Below are 16,156 nucleotides of genomic sequence, written 5' to 3' on the forward strand. Positions count from 1 at the left end.
CTAAATGCACAATGGGTGACAGGATCAATTTCCCAGAGTGCAGCTCCATGTTTGACACTGCTCTGTATGTAGAACCAAATGGAGCTTAGCTTACCTGGCATCCCAGTAGTCAGATCTCTGCGGGGGTCTTTGCTCACCTCCCGTTATGACAGGCATTTCAAAGTATTTTCGTTATGGTTATTGTCATTTCCAAAGGAAATTACAACACACTGGTATTTTATTTGCTGGCTCCTCTCCTCTCTCTCTCTCTCTCTCTCTCTCTCTCTCTCTCTCTCTCTCTCTCTCTCTCTCATATTCATGTATGTGTATATTTTCATGTATATATGCACATGTGCATAGGTGCACATGCATATCTGTGGGTGAGCATGTGGAGGACAAAGGTTAACACTATCTTCCACAGTCACGTTCCACCTTATATTTTTTGAGCAGCGTCTCTCGCTGAACTTGCCGTTCACCCATTCAGATAAAGTGGCTGATGAATGAGTTCTAAGGATCATCCTGTCCCTGCCTCCCCAGCCCTGAGATTTCAGGCACATGCTGTCATGCTTGAATTTTGGCATGAATGTTCAGAATCCCAACTCAGGTCCTCTTTCTTGGGCAGCAAGCACTTTAACAACTTAACCATCTCCCCAGCCTCACCCTGCTCTTCTTTTAGACCAAAACTGTCCTATATCAAAAAAGAAAAAGTAATCAAGTCAGGTCCAGAACAGAGGCAAATCATTCCTTAGCAGCCTTCCAACACAGACAGAACCCTTTTTGGTCAGAAATGAAATGTCCTGGGTACCATCTGCAAAGATCAAATAGGAGAATGTTAGGGGCAGCCCAGACACTGAAAGACCAGAGTCAGTGGGTAAGATGTGGGCAGAGAGTATGACAGACAGTTCCTTGCCCTCCCTGACTGGGGGATGGGAAGGGGCTATGAGTTGGTGGCTTAAGTCACCTGACCTGGACTTAAGACACTACAGTTCCATAGCCTTATACAAATCCTGGCTCCGGATTGCTGAGAAAGCTCATGATGGATGGATATATGGATGGATGGATGGATGGTATCACTGAGTACCACAGGAAGTGAGGTGCTGTGACTCTCAGCTCTATTTGCACAATGACTCCCATCCATTGTCTCAGTAAGTCTTGACTTTTTGATAGGCGAAGAAGCTGTGTGCTGAGCAGGGAGTTACTTTGAGTGTGACACTTTCCATTCCTTGTCGTGTTCTCACCCATGGTAAACATCCCTGCAGCTTCCATGCACGGGAACAGTTGCTCTTCCCTGAGTATTGTTCACACAGCAATTAATGAATTTTCGTAACATTTTTTTAACCAAAGCATCTAAGCAATGGCCTTCATTTTAGAGTAATTAGACTTATTCTATGTCAGGAGTAAAATGATGGTAATTTATGAACAGCCCCTCAACTAGAAGGAACTGAACAGCTAGTTCAATGGTTCCATGGATTACAGAATACAGAATTACTAAGTAATTACAATTACTCGAGAATCCTTTCAAATTCCCACAGATGTGTCCACTACTGGTAGCCTTTACCCTAAACTTTCCCAAAGGATGAAGTACATTATGATGTTACAACAGGGCTTATGACCCCTGAGACTGAAGCAGTCTGGTGAGGCTGGGGTTGATGCAGGTAGGGAAAAGCAGTAGGTGCACTTGGTCTCATAGGAGGTCAGAGGTAGGCAAGGCTCAAGAAGAGTGCCTCAAAGCCCAAGACGGCCATTCCAAGGCAGGCATTCAGCACAAGAAAGACTGAGAAGAAAAAAATGAAGCTTCCCTTGCCTCACAGGGCTGCAGCTTAAGAATAAGACTTCAATTCATAACAAATAGTGATGATGAAACAGAATTCTAATTGTTAAACATCAGATTAAAATTAAGATCCCAGGCAAGGAATAAAGAGGAATTGAGGTCCCAGGAAATAACTTTAATAAAAAAAGAGCAAGAGGCCTGAAAATGAGACCAGAGAGGATGTGAGGGTACCCACAAGGTGACAGATGAGGTTCTAATAAAATGCTGACTTAGGGGTCACATGATAGATACTGTCCAGGTGGATTAAGACATGACTGAACTCCTACATGTTGGCAGTAGATGAGTCTCACTCTAGAAAAGGAAAGATGGATTTCATTCATTTAAGAGAAAGATCTTTGGGTTGTTTTCTCATTGATCATTAACAGAATGATAAGCTCCTATAGCTTTGCCTATAGGCATGGGCTGTATAATTTGTAGGGCAAAGGCCGTGTCCTATTTTCCTTTGTACCTCCAGTGCCTGACATTGTAACACATTAATAGTTTTCCCATCAATAGATCCCGAATACACAAGTAAATGAAATGGGCTCACTGCTGGGAAGGTAGTAGAAACAATAAACTGTGTTTATTGTTCTTCTTCTGCCTTTCTGACCTATTACTGGAGAATCAATCAATGATCAATTACAGTCATGATGGCCACAGCCAAGAGAAAACATCAAGAAGTGTTTCTTCTGTGGATATCTTTATAGTACAATAATTCTTGGTGCTTTGAGAACTTTGATTTTTCTTTCTTTTTTTTTTAGGAAGTTGATACAGCCCAATCAGATTAGGGAGTGACCAAAAGAGACAGAAAGAAGAAAGGCAAGAGAGACTGAAGGCCCTACCTCCACCTTCAGAGGAGCCTTTGCATGTGCGCGCATCACAGAGCAACATGAGGGATGTGATGACATCTGTCCCTCATTGCCACTGCTACTGGATCCAGATGTTTCCTCAAGAAGAGGAAGTGATTTGAATGCACAGTACCATGGGGTACCAGCCCTCACCCCTACACGGTAATCAGGGCTGTAGGTCATTAGCCAGAATAAAGGATACACCCTATTTACTATCCTACATTCTCACTCATATATTGAAGAAATAAGGGTTAAGATAATCAGTTACCAGAAGCTGGGAAATCAGGGTGACTTGAGGTACAGGAGTGCAGTTAAATAGAAAGAGAAAAGTCCAAAAGTTCTAAATGTGTTATGGTAACTATAGCTGATAACAATGTACCTCTAAATAGTGGGAAAGATTGTGAATGTTCCCAACAAAGAACTAGTAAATATCAGTTCATGTACATGACAATGACCTGACACAGACAGTGAATATTATGTGTGAGTTGAATTACCACACTGTGTCCCACAACTACATACCATTACAAGTCATTTGAAAAAAAAACTAATCTGAGTATGTAGTTCAGTGGCAGAGCACTTGCTTAATACACAAAGGCCCTGTATTCAGTACATAAGGCCCTGTATTTAATCCCTTGCACCTTCTCATTTTTTTACTGAAGGACACCTAGTGTGGTGATCAATCTTGTCTACTAGATTGGATTGACAGCAACCTTAGAGACAAGTAAGGCATTTAATTCTGTATCAGTGTGATGGCTTTCCCAGGCACCAGCAGATCCTGAGGACTCTGACCTAACCCGGGGGCCAGTCCACCGATGAACCAGTGACTTGGTGCCATTATTGGGAGGTGGTGAAAGGTACAAGGTGGGCCTAGGCAGTCATTTGGAGACCTAGCTTCCTCTGCCCCCTTCTTGTACTTGCTCTCTCTGCTCCCCTCTGACATGAGTTGAGGATGCTTCCCCACAACACACTCCCACCACTGTAAAGTCCTGCCCAAGCTAGGCCAAGCAACCATGAACTGAGCTCTTTAAGACTGTGAGCCAGGGATGAGGACAAGGAGACCCACTCATGCCTGGGGTGGTCCACCCCGGGCTCTGCGGAGAAAACACACCACAACACAAGGCAGTGGGCAGTGGGGCACTGTGTATGGTGAGCAATGTATGGTGTGGCGTGGGGGACAGAGAGAGACAGAATGGTTCATGCCCTGTGGACACAGGCATATGTGAAGACGTGAAGTCGGTGAGCAGCAGGCTGAAGCGGGTGGCTTGATTGCCATCCAAGGTGATTTCTGGTTCCCGGCCCTGTAGCAGTCATAGTCTGTGCTTATGTCCCTGGCTCCTGATACCACCAAAGGCCGAGAGGATAAGGGCTATACAGAGTTGGCCCCACCCTTCACTGGTTGCAACCCTAAGGACAGCAGGTCTTACACTTGACCTAGGCATCACAGTGTAGCTGGCCCCTAGACAAGGCCGTGGGTGACCCAGTCCTAAGGGCTTGAGAGTGGTGGAGTTGGCACTGCCCCCCTTGCCTGTGGTAGGGGGATGAGGGCAAGGAAAAGAGGCCCTCCCCCACTGCCCCTGTCACCTCCAGCTGGCAAGGGAGCTGGGAGGTTCTGACCCCACCCCTCATCTGCCATAGGGTTGTATGGGTCGGGGAGAGATGCCCCGTTTGCTGTGGTGGCTGGGAGAGTGGGCCCTGAGGTCGTAAGAGCAGGAGAGCTGTCCTTGTCCTCATCAGCACTTGGGAGAGCGGCCCCTATGCCTCACCTGGGCAACACAGTAGAGCTGGCCCTGATGGTGTGGGTGTAGGTGAGCCAACCCTGAGGGCAGGAAAGCAAGAGAACCAGCCCTGCCCCCTTGTTCTTCCCTGCAAAGGGTGAGCTGGCTAGAGCAACGCTGGAACGCTCACCCTGGTAGTAAGGACGGGTGGCGTAAGGGAGTGGAGCTGTAGGGCTGGTCAACCGTGCAACTACTCAGGCCTAGAACCAGGGTTATGAGTTGACTCACCCCAGCATCCACCCATCTGAGATCTGCTGGAGCACAGGGTGGGCCATGTCCTTCAGACCCAAAGTTGCAGTATTGCCGTGACACAGGGCAGCAACAGGATATACAGGAGGAGTCCCAGTGAGGGCCCAGCATCTCTAGAGTAGCAGAATCCAGAGGCCGCAAACCAGATGGATGATTCTTTGCAGTGAACACTTGCAAGGAAAGATGTATGGACAGAAGGGTTGCTGCATGACTCATGTCACACGGCAGCTTGCATGATGAGATTTTTTTCTTCTCTTTTTTTTCTCTTAAATTTTATTTTGGGGATAGGTTGCAAGGGCAGAGGGTGGACATGATGGGATGTAGAGATGAATGAAATCAGGATGCATGATGTGGAAGGCACCAAGGATAAGGAAAAATAAGGGTTAAAATTTAAATAAGTGAGAAAGAAGTAAAAGCAAAACAAAACTATGAGCCAGGATAAATAATACCCCTTAAATTGTTATCAGATGCTTTTACAACAATGATAAAACATAGAAATGAATATGAATTTCAGATAAGCAACGAATAATTTTTAGCATAAGCATGTCCAAACACTGTATAAAAAATAGTCATACTAAAAGAATTACTTGGTTTTTGTTTGATATTCAAATTTAATTTATTTGACCTTTATAGTTAACCTATTATTGACCAAAAGTAGCACAGGCCTGAGAGTTGCATCCCTACCACTAGAGTGGCAGCTGAGGCAGGGCTCTCAACAAGGGAGTCTATGCTTTGGTAGTGGGCATGTCCCTTCTCTGATCCTGTCGCTCCTGAGGCATTGTTCTGGATTTTCTAAGAACGATGGAGAGCGACGAGTGCTGAATGCCTGCAGGTGAAGCGAGGCCATGGGGAAAGAAGAGGAATCGACATCTTAGGGAAGAGAGAGGAATGGTTTATATAAAACAACGTTGCTGTATTAGATGTTGGGCTAAATGGGCATTTGATAACCTCATTTGACAATTCCAAGTCATTGTGATTTTTACCTACAGCTACGATCTGTCCAAAAATTTAGAAATGCTGAGAACTAGAAACATGCATGTGTTCAGTGGATGTGGGAAAGACAGAGAAAACATAGGAAGGAGAGAAATGGTGTTGTCAGCTTAGGATGACCCTAGGCCAGGGAGTAAAGGGACCGTTTATAAAGGCTGAAGAAAGAACTTTAGTCCTAACAGTATGTGTACTGTGTCAAAATTTTAACATTTTACGATGCTGAATCTGCATATCCATGGGATAATTTGCTGTTTTGATTTCAGAGTTTTCCCCATATGCTTCCTATTTGTGTACTTTAACATTTGTAGCTAAGCAGTTCATTTGGAGGAGATGTTAACATTAATGGTGCCATGTTTTTAATTTCTAATTCTGCTTGTTCGTTGCTGATGCATAAGAAATGGACGTTGGGTATATGACTGCATCTTTGAAACATAACCATCAGGACTGCTTCTTGGTAACTGGTCAGTTCCCCTGAATAGTTACAAACACGCAGAACCATTAGATTGGTGTGTGGAGCTTTACCACCAGCCCTTGGTGCCAACAAATTGCCTGACGCTTGCCATGAAATTGAGATAAACCAGGCGCATTCAGGATGGGATGAGGTCACTCTTGCCCTGATGGCTTTTAAGTTCTCATTTTTCGGATTCAAATCATACAAGTCCACTTGGTCTTGCTGCTGCCCAGGACCAGGCTTTTGTCAATGAGCTGCCTATAAATTATATTCTGTGCAGTCCTGGATCTATCTGTCTGTCTCTTTTCTTCAGCCTTGTTTGGGGCTGATTTTTACATACTGAAACCAGGTTGTTACAGAACATGTAGGAAGTCATCCAGGAGACCAAGCAAATGAGCATGGAAAGAAAGCATCCTGGGAAATTTCAGACTTGCCATTTTATGCTGTGTTTGGAGGAGCATAGTATCTGCTAAATGCTTTTTGCCTGCCTCGTGGCTATGGGATACCCTATCATTGCCATGGAGTTGGTAGCAGCTATCTTGCTGAATACTTGCTGAGACTGGATTAACTTAAGCATGAGAAAAGCATGGCCAAATCAAGAGGACTGACAGAGAAATGTAAGTCCATAGAACAGCACTGAGGAAGCCCACAGCATTCTTTGGAAACTAGACATGCAGTGAGCCATCCATGTTCCAAGGACCCAATATAGCTCGTTTTTACACTAGAATTATAAAAAATAAAAGTAAAATGACACTCCCTCGTGAATAGTATGTCCTCTCCAGAGGTGTAGCCTCTGTTAAGTTGCCCATGATCTAGTAAATAACCCCACATCCATACAATGCAAGCAACCCTATCTAAACTCACTGGGTTATTAAAAATATATACATAATTGTAGAGAGAGGTGTACTGGGAGAAAGAAAGATCCCAGAAGGGAGTGAGAGGAAAATAAGAAGGGAGAATGGGAGATGAATATGATCAAGATATGTTATGTACATTATGAAATTATCAAAGAATGAATTAGAAATTACTTTTCAAAAGACCAGTATGTCCCCTTTATCTGTTTTGTTAGCCCAGTTGTTGAATAAGACATTTAAGATGTAGGCAAGGTGGTTTGCTGGCCTGAGGGAGGGGAAATGTGCAGAGGGCCTATTGTCACAAAGTCTGGTCAGAAAATAAAATGAGCAGATAAAAATGAGAAAGAAAAGAAATGAACCAGTTAGGATATTGAGGAAGCAGATGGCCTATTATTTGGTTCTTGCCAGCACTGCCCCAGAACAGACAAGGAAAGCTAGTAACATCTTGGTAGCTTCATGGAAGAAACTTAAATCCAAACAACCTCTCTTTCCCCCCTCTTCTCTCTGGCACTCATAGCTGGCTATGAGGACGAATCCCCTCATCCTCTGTGACTGGAGATGGGACAGAAGTCACCCCAAAATAAGGGCTGAATGGATGGCCTGAGACCAGTATCTCTGTTTTCTGGCTCCTCAAAAACAAGGGAAGGCTTGCCAGGTAGTAGTGGTGCAAGCCTTTAATGCCAGCACTCAGGAAGTAGAGACAGGTGGATCTCTATGAGTTCAAGGCCAGCTACACAAAGAAACCCTGTCTCAAAAAACCCAACAAACAAACAAAGCAAGCATTGTTGCACTTGAGAGAACCCCAGTCTGTATTTGGCACTAATGTTCCTGTCCTGGAAACCTCTCTGGGATGGTTTTTCTCTTGGGAAAGACGTGCAGAACTCTGGGACTGGGGAGGGGTAGGGTTGGACTCAAAGTTCAGGTAGTAAAGGCAATATTGATGAAGAAATACTAGCTTTACGGCTGTTAGCTTTACGGCTTCTAGGTAGTGAACAGCAGGTTCTGCAAACTGTCAGATAGGCATGTAGAGATTGGAGAGACCATAAAAGAATGAAAGGAGACTGAGATTTCATGGCATGTTCAGTACCTTCAATACTTCTGGATCAGTTATATAAAATTTTCAAAATCCAGCTAGAACTTGGAGAATAACTACAGACCTGTGAAACTAGATTGTGTTTACCCAGGAGGGAAAGGCAGGGAGCATTCCAGGCACTCCTTGGTGTGCCTACACAGTCCTGTCACTATGGCAGCATGACGGCTGGAAGCCAGCCTTCTCTCATTCTCTTCTGACATTATCTGCTTCTGTCGTATCAATGGTGTCATGCTAGCTGATGAGGGGACTCATGGGAGACTGCATTCACCTCTATGTGACAAGGTGAGCTGTCAACTCCAATAAAGCTCTGGAACTCACAACTCAGACCAGCATGAAATTTCCAGGCCTGGTCTGGTTGGATGAGAACCTCTTGACTCAAGGCATGGGACAGGATAAAATACAGCCCTTCTCCATGTACCCTGAGGTAAAGAATGGCTAGGGGTCTGGGGGGCTCCTGGGTTATTAACAGACTTTCATTATTTATTAAGACTCTACCTAGTTCATTTACTAAGAATGGAGCTACATGGAATGGATCTATATCCCAGAAAGAAGCATCTGAAAATACAAAGGGACAGGCTGTTGGCATTCTTCTGCCAGTTCAGTGACTTGTCACTAACAGTGATAGTATGAAGTGGGTTCTCTGGTGAAAATAGGGACAAAAAGTACCTCTAGTTTCTTGGTCACAGATCTGAAAAGGAATTGAGAACAGGCATATCCCCCAGAACAACATTTTTATTTAGCAGTACCTTAAACCTCTGACCATGACTTTACCCATTGCAATGTGGACTGGCCTTCCTATAAGGGGACGCTTAGGAGCCTATTTCATAAGCCTACTGCTGCTGCACCACAGACTCCCACTCTGAATAGCAGCCAAAGTTGGTGGTCAGTCCATCCATGAGTCAGGTAAAAGGACTCACTTGGCAATCCAAGGTTTTAGATAGAACCTCACTATGTAACTAGAACCCACTATGTAGATCAGATTGGCCTCAAAATCACAGAGGTGCACCTGTCTCTGTTTCCCAAGTGCTGGATTAAAGCCACCATGCCCTCCCTCTCAGTGTACTTTTAGGGAAACCCCCTATGTACTGTCTTATGCCTGTGCATAACTGGGAATGCAAATGATGAAAACCAGTTGCATCATGGGAAAGAATATGCATAGTGAAAAAAGATGTACACAACCCAAGCCTATTCATCCAAACACAAAACCACCTACACTCTGTCCCCAGCAACCATTACTTCTCCTGCACCTACAAAATAAAGCCCCAGGCAGTGATCAGGGGCTCCTGAGTAAGCCTTGCCTAGAGCTGGCTGATCTCTCGAAACTTATTTACTCTGCTTTCGCATTGCTTCTGGAAAAAAACCAACAACAGCAACAACCTTGCTACTTTGCTATTTGTGTGTGTGTGTGTGTGTGTGTGTGTGTGTGTGTGTGTGTGTGTGTGTGTGTCTTCAATTCTTTGAACAAGATGTCAAGAACCTGGAAATAAGTTCTCCAGCCAGCAGCCACCAGTACCATTCCCATGCCTATTGGTCTTCAAGTGCAGTAAGAGAACCTGGAATGCAGATACAGTATAACCTTCCCCTCATTCTGCATTAACACAGGAGAAAATCAGAGCAACCATCGAGTGGAGCTACAGGTGGCGTGGATAGTAGTAGCTCAGGAGCCATGGTCTTGGGCTGTTTGCAGTGGCTTACCCTGAGGATGGCATGAGGGAGGCAGAATGGTTGTCTACATTAGGAAAGCCCCTCTCCAGAGTCCATGTGGCAAGGAGTGTGGGAAGAGCTACATGACCCACAGACATGACTGAGTGTACATGTGCTCATGAGTGTACATGTACCATGTTAAGATCTCTGCCCTGGAATCAGAAGAGCAGATGACTTCAATAAGGTGCAGGTGCTGTTCCCAGCCTAAGCAGTGGACCCTGTCCTGAAGGTCCTGAAGACTCAAAGATGACAGAGTAGGACGGAACATGGAGAATGGATTGTCCCTAAAATATAGTGACTTGGTGGTTGTATCCCAACGTGAACTGCTCTCATGCTTCTTGAGCCACACAGAGATAGATACACTGAGCTGTCCAATCACACAGGACTGGAAAACTATTATGTTGACCCTTTTCCAGACAGCAATGGCTATAAATATGATTTAACTTACACAAATCTAGCTACTGACCTCATTCAAACTTCTAGACAAAGAGCCAAAAGTCACCAGGGTGCCCATTTCATAAGACATGTTGCCCAGAACTGGGCTCAAAAACATGATACATCAGGGCACTCTTGCTTATCATGTAGTTCTCCAGTAGCAAGGTTGGTGGAGAGAAAGAGCAGCTTGAAACACAACAGTTAAGGGCCCTAAAGCAAACCCATTTTGGTCAAATGGACTTAAGTCTTTAGGGGGAAGTATCAATATATTTAAATGCTCACACAGTTAGCATACTTGCTTCTCTATGAGCACATGGGGGCCCTGATCCGCATCCCCAATGACTATTTACAACCAAGATGTATATCCAGGTGCTGTCTTGACAGCACTGATGCACAGAGAGTATGACTGCCTCATGCTGTAAACTTCAAATACATGGGAAGGGACTCAGTGGGGACTGAAGACAGGTTGACTATTTCTTCACACAGTGTGAGGAGCCATTAGCCCCTCGGATTTGGTCCCCAAAGAACCTGCTAAGACTCTAGACCTGTCATCATGATTTAGACCTGAAGGAGCAGAGTAACTATTGTGGGTACTGCAGTGAGCCTCTTGGTCCAGCATGCCACTTTGCTGTTAGTTCTGGGGAATCATTCATGGATCTCACCAGCATGTGTGATACACTTCCTAATATCATACGCCAGCTGCTGTCATCACATTGTCTAGAGATGGTGTCACCAAGCTTGTCATATTGGCTGGTTCAGCTGTTCTCTACAGCTCCCTGATAAGCTCTCCTTTTCCTGTCTGAGCTGTAGTCCTCTGCTGCTTTTCTTAATTTTCAGATCTGTGCTGCTCAGGTCTGAGGTTCTCCTCTTCATGAATGACAGCATGCATACACACATGCACGCATACATACATACATACATACATACATACATACATACATACATACAAAATCAGAAGTCATGTCTTTCAGATCAGACACAGAAGTGGAACCCAAGAGGTGGTTGTCTGTGATGGTGTTACACAGGGAGTGAAGAGAACCAACTCTTAGGCTAATCCTAGATGTGTGAGCCTCTTAGGAGTGGGATTCTTCCCACTCTGAGAACTCAAGGAAAGTAACCTGAGGCGTTGTTCCTCACCTCCTCCCATCTCTTTCCTCCCTGTGATCTTCCCAAAGGTGAATGTGAGTGTATCACTTCCATCTGTTCCTCTCAGATTAAACCCATAGTCTTTTGTACAATATCCAAGGCCACAAAGGATCTGGTTCCTATCTCCTTCATCCACCGTCCTACTCTCCGGTCTGTCCAAACTGTGTTTTGCACCATAAGTCTCTGCTTCAAGGGCACGAACCATCATCTCCACCAATGACTTTATTCCTCCCAAAGACTTGCTTTCTTTTCAGAGGCTTCCTAGTATTCCAACACCAGAAGATGGAGCCTCTAGCTTGTTTCTGTCCCCTAGGACCACACCCACCACACCAAATGGCTATTGATCTGTCGACCACCTCCCTGATTAGATGGTGAACCTTCTAAGGGCAGTTTCCTTGCATCCACAGAACACCTGAAAGGAATAACAGCCATAAGGGCCAGGAGCGTTTAAATAACGCAACACCAGTCTGGATATCCAGAATGACTTAGTTAAGGAAGGTGGCAGCTAATGATATCTGGGGAACCAACCATGAGTATGCAAAAAAAAATGTGACTGTTAAATAACTCATTATGCAACTTGTTCTGGCAGGATGCCACTTTTGTGTGACTCTGTAGAAATGTCCTTGGGACCAAGAGCCTTTGTCTAGAGAGAATAGAATGTGTCACAGCTGCCTGCAGCTGCTCACATCTTCTTTAATTTCCTGGTGCCCCTGGTCCCAGAGCTCAGTCATCAGCATCTTTTTCCTGCTCTTCCCATCTTGCCCCTCCCCCGCGGCCTCCTGCTTCGTTTTTTCATTAGATGCACTGGAAAACTGGGCTGGAAGCTGTTGCTCACTGTCCCTCCACCTCTCTCCTCTTCTTATTTAAGTAGCAGAACTGCCGTGTTCGAACTGGATCCCTGGTCAGTCAGCCACTAGAAACTCATCTCAACCTTCTCTGTAGCCAGAGAGTAGGGGGACATAGGGATACAAGCAGAAGGAACAAAATTGCTTGCCTTCCTTTTCTTTTTGGTTCTTCCTACACTCTCAATAATCATTATTTGACACAGGCTTTTAACACCATCAGCCGACTCATGCATCCCCAGTCAGCCTGTCTCTGAACTCTTGATATGTTCCAAATAGCCTTTGCCCTTAATCGTCTGCTAGGAAGATCACATTTAGCATATCCCAAATGGATGCCCTGGTCTTTCCTCCAAACATACTTCTCCAAAATCATTTCCATGCAGTTTAGCGCAGTCCACTTTCTCCCTTCCCTCAGGCCAGCATGCCCGCCCACAACTGACCCACACTCCCCATCCCTCCTGCCAGCCTTCCCTCCATCAGCAAATCCTACTGACACAACCTTCCCAACACACACACGGTCTGACTGATTGAAATCAACGCCCCTTCTCTCGTCCAGCATTAGCTATCAAACACTCTGAATGACCCATCTAATGCCTCTAACTGACCTTTCTGTATTCACACCTGCCCACTGCGGTCTGCTCACAGTGAAGCCCAAGTGATTCTCTTGAAATTTATTTATTTTAATATTGTTTATTTATTATGCATACGGTGTTCTGCTTTCATATATGCCTGCAGGCCAGAAGAAGGCACTAGATCTCATTACAGATGGTTGTGCGTCACCATGTGTTTGCTGGGATTTGAACTCAGGACCTCTGGAAGACCAGTCAGCACTCCTAACCTCTGAGTCATCTCTCTTGAAATTTAAATGTAACCTTCCTTTCATTAGATGCACTCCTTGCCCACATTCCACCAAGGACTTCTTATCTCATATCATAGAGGCCCAAATCTCTGGTTTCCTTTCCTCGTTGCTGTGAGCCTCTCTGAAATGCCCTCGCTGTGTGATAAGCATGCGCTTATATTCCATGAGCAGGTCGGCTGTGAGTGTGGCCCAGACCTTTGAACTTTCTGTTCCCACTCCTTGATCGCTCCAATGTCTCTGCATCTCTTGCTCCCTTCAGGCTTTCACTTAATTAAGCTCCCTCTGTGCAGCTCAACTGACTGCCATATTAGCTTTCTTTCTTTTTGTATTCATTTTTCGAAAATAAATTTTATTTTAATTAAAAGCAATCTTATTTTACATACCAATTACATACCAGTTCCCTCTTCTTCCTGTCCTCCCATGCCCCCCACGAACCTCCCATCCCACCCCCATCTACTTCCCAGGGAGGATGAGGCCTCCCATGAGGGATCATCAAAGTCTGACACATCATTTGGGGCAGGATCTAGGCCCTCCCCTGTGTATCTAGGCTAAAAGAGTATCCCTCCAAAAGGAATGGGCTCCCGAAGCCCTTTTGTGCACTATGGATAAATACTGGTTCCACTGCCAGAGGTCCCATAGACTGCCCAGGCCTCCCAACTGACAATCACGTTCAGGGGGCCTGGTTCAGTTCTATGTTGGCTCCCCAGCTGTCAGACTGAGGTCCATGAACTTCCACTTGCTCAGGTCAGCTGTTTCTGAATCTAAAATGGCTGAAAAACACATAAGAAATTGCTCAATACCCTTAGCCATCAGGGAAATACAAATTAAAACAACTCAGATACCATCTTACACCTGTCAGAATGGCTAAAATCAAAAACACCAGTGACAGTTTATGCTGGAGAAAATGTGGAGAAAGGGGAAGACTCCTCCATTGATGGTGAGAGTGCAAACTCATACAGCCACTTTGGAAATCAGTATGGTGGTTCCTCAGGAAAATAAATGGGAATCAGTTTACCTCAAGATTCAGCAATTCCACTCTTATGTATATACCCAAAGGATGCACAGTCATACAAAAAAGACATCTGTCCAAATGTGTTCATAGCAGCGTTATTTGTAATAGCCAGAACCTGGAAGCAACCTAGATGCCCCTCAACTGAAGAGTGGACAGAGAAAATATGGTACATTTACACAATGGAGTACTATTCTGCAAAAAAAAAACAATGGAATCTTGAAATTTGCAGGCAAATGGAAATAGAAGAAACCATCCTGAGTGAGGTAACCCAGACACAGAAAGACAAGCATAGTATGTACTCACTCATAAGTGAACATTAGACATAGAAAAAAGGATAACCAGCCTACAATCCACAACCGCAGAGAAGCTGGGAAACAAGGAGGACCCTAAGAGAGACATACAGAGGAAAGGGACACGATCTTGAGTTGGAGGAAGAATAGAGAAGGAGAGCAAGAAAAGAGAAACCTTAACAGAGGGAGCCATTATAGGTGTAAAGAGAAATCTGTCCAGGGATCCACAAGGATGACCCCAACTAAGAATCTAAACAGTAGTGGAGAGGCTACCTTAAATGTCCTTCCCTTATTATGAGATTGATGACTACCTTAATTGCCATCCTAGAGCCTTCACCCAGTAGCTGATGAGAGCAGAAGCAGAGATTCACAGCTAAGCACTGAGCCAAACTCGTGGAATTCAGTTGCAGAGAGGGAGGAGTGATGAGCAAAGGGGCCAAGGCCATATTAACAACTTTCATCTGCCCTGACTGCCCAACCCCTCTCTACCATGGTTAAATTTTCTTCCTACCCATTATTCCCATCTAGCAAACTATATCTTTACTGGTACATTTCTATACTGAACCTTTATTAACACCTCCACCCCAGTCCCACACCTAGCCAGGTTTTGTGAGGTCAGAGGTCAGGACCTGATTTTCACCCTGTCATATATCTAGTATTTGAACACTGAGGGCAGGATAGCCCTGTTCTGTCGATGACTCATGACATAATTCTCTACTTCCTGGGCTGCCCAGTCACTGAGGCTCCCACAGACCAGAAGCAAACCTTCCGCCTGTGTGAGTCATTATCCCTGGGACTCTGTTTAAAAAGGCACACAAAACCCTGACTGGCTCAATGCTATAAAACATAACCCACGGAGAAAAGGGCATCTTCTTGATACACAAAGACAAGAGAGCCTTTTTGAGGAAATGGAAAGGGAAAAAATCTCCATATTTCTTGTAGGTTGGTACTCACACTATTGTAGATTTCAAATCCCCTTGGGCCTCATAGGTTCAATGTAAAAAGCCAATATGGTGACCAGCATAGCAATGGTGTTATCTTTTTTGCTTTAAGAATAAAAATAAACATTGTTTACAACCAATCTGCTCATGGTTTTCAATCTGCTCAAACAACCCAATCACCTTGTTTCTTCCCAGTCAACCCTGCGTCCTTGGCAGAGCATCTCATGTTCATAGTCTAAGCATACAGACCATGAGGTGACCTGAAACTACAAACACGGTTTGCAGAGATGAGAGCTTGCATCATTTTTTTCTTTCCTGTAATATTTGTTTCCTGTGACCAAAAAGAGGAAGTGTATAAACATGAAGGGCTGGTCTGTTGTGTGCTAAGTGGTTGGCTTTGTCAGTTAGGTAAAAGGGTAAAATAGTCATACAACCTGAGAAGAAACCAAAGCACATACCAGTTTAGATGGTTATCATAAAAACACCTTAGACTGGGTGACTGAAACAGACTACATTCCTTTCCGTTTTAGAGGTTGAAAATCCAAGAAGAACTTGTTGGTTATTTCATTCTCCTTGTGGTGTACGGGAAGTTGTCTTCTCTATACCTTCTGGCAAGGAGAAGGAAAAGACTGTTCTCCCTTCCTTTGTATGAATTAGGCCACAGATCTCATGAGGAGGATCCCCTGAGACTTATAGCCCTAACAGCTTTCCAAATGCCTCATCTCCAAACACCGTCTGAAGGTTTGAGGGCTTATACTTCACTCAACCCAAAAATGGTGATTCAGAATAGCAATAACTGGGCTGGAGAGATGGCTTCGTATCGATAGCCCTTGTTGTGAGAGGATCTGAGTTCAAATTCCTAGACCAAGTGAAGCCAA

General features: G+C 44.6%; 1 protein-coding gene across 1 annotated transcript in view; it reads left to right on the forward strand.

The window, feature by feature from the left end:
- The window catches only part of Rgsl1 (regulator of G protein signaling like 1), a 57,135-nt gene extending 54,194 nt beyond the window's left edge, over positions 1–2,941 (forward strand). Inside the window, exon 22 of the mRNA XM_040739161.1 lies at positions 2,551–2,941. Coding sequence (XP_040595095.1) covers positions 2,551–2,584 — 34 coding nt within the window. The 3' untranslated portion in view covers positions 2,585–2,941. The remainder of the gene's footprint in view (positions 1–2,550) is intronic.
- The last annotated feature ends 13,215 nt before the right edge of the window (positions 2,942–16,156 follow it).

This window comes from Mesocricetus auratus, unplaced genomic scaffold, assembly GCF_017639785.1.
Source record: "Mesocricetus auratus isolate SY011 unplaced genomic scaffold, BCM_Maur_2.0 Super-Scaffold_100676, whole genome shotgun sequence".
In the NCBI taxonomy this organism is placed as follows: domain Eukaryota; kingdom Metazoa; phylum Chordata; class Mammalia; order Rodentia; family Cricetidae; genus Mesocricetus; species Mesocricetus auratus.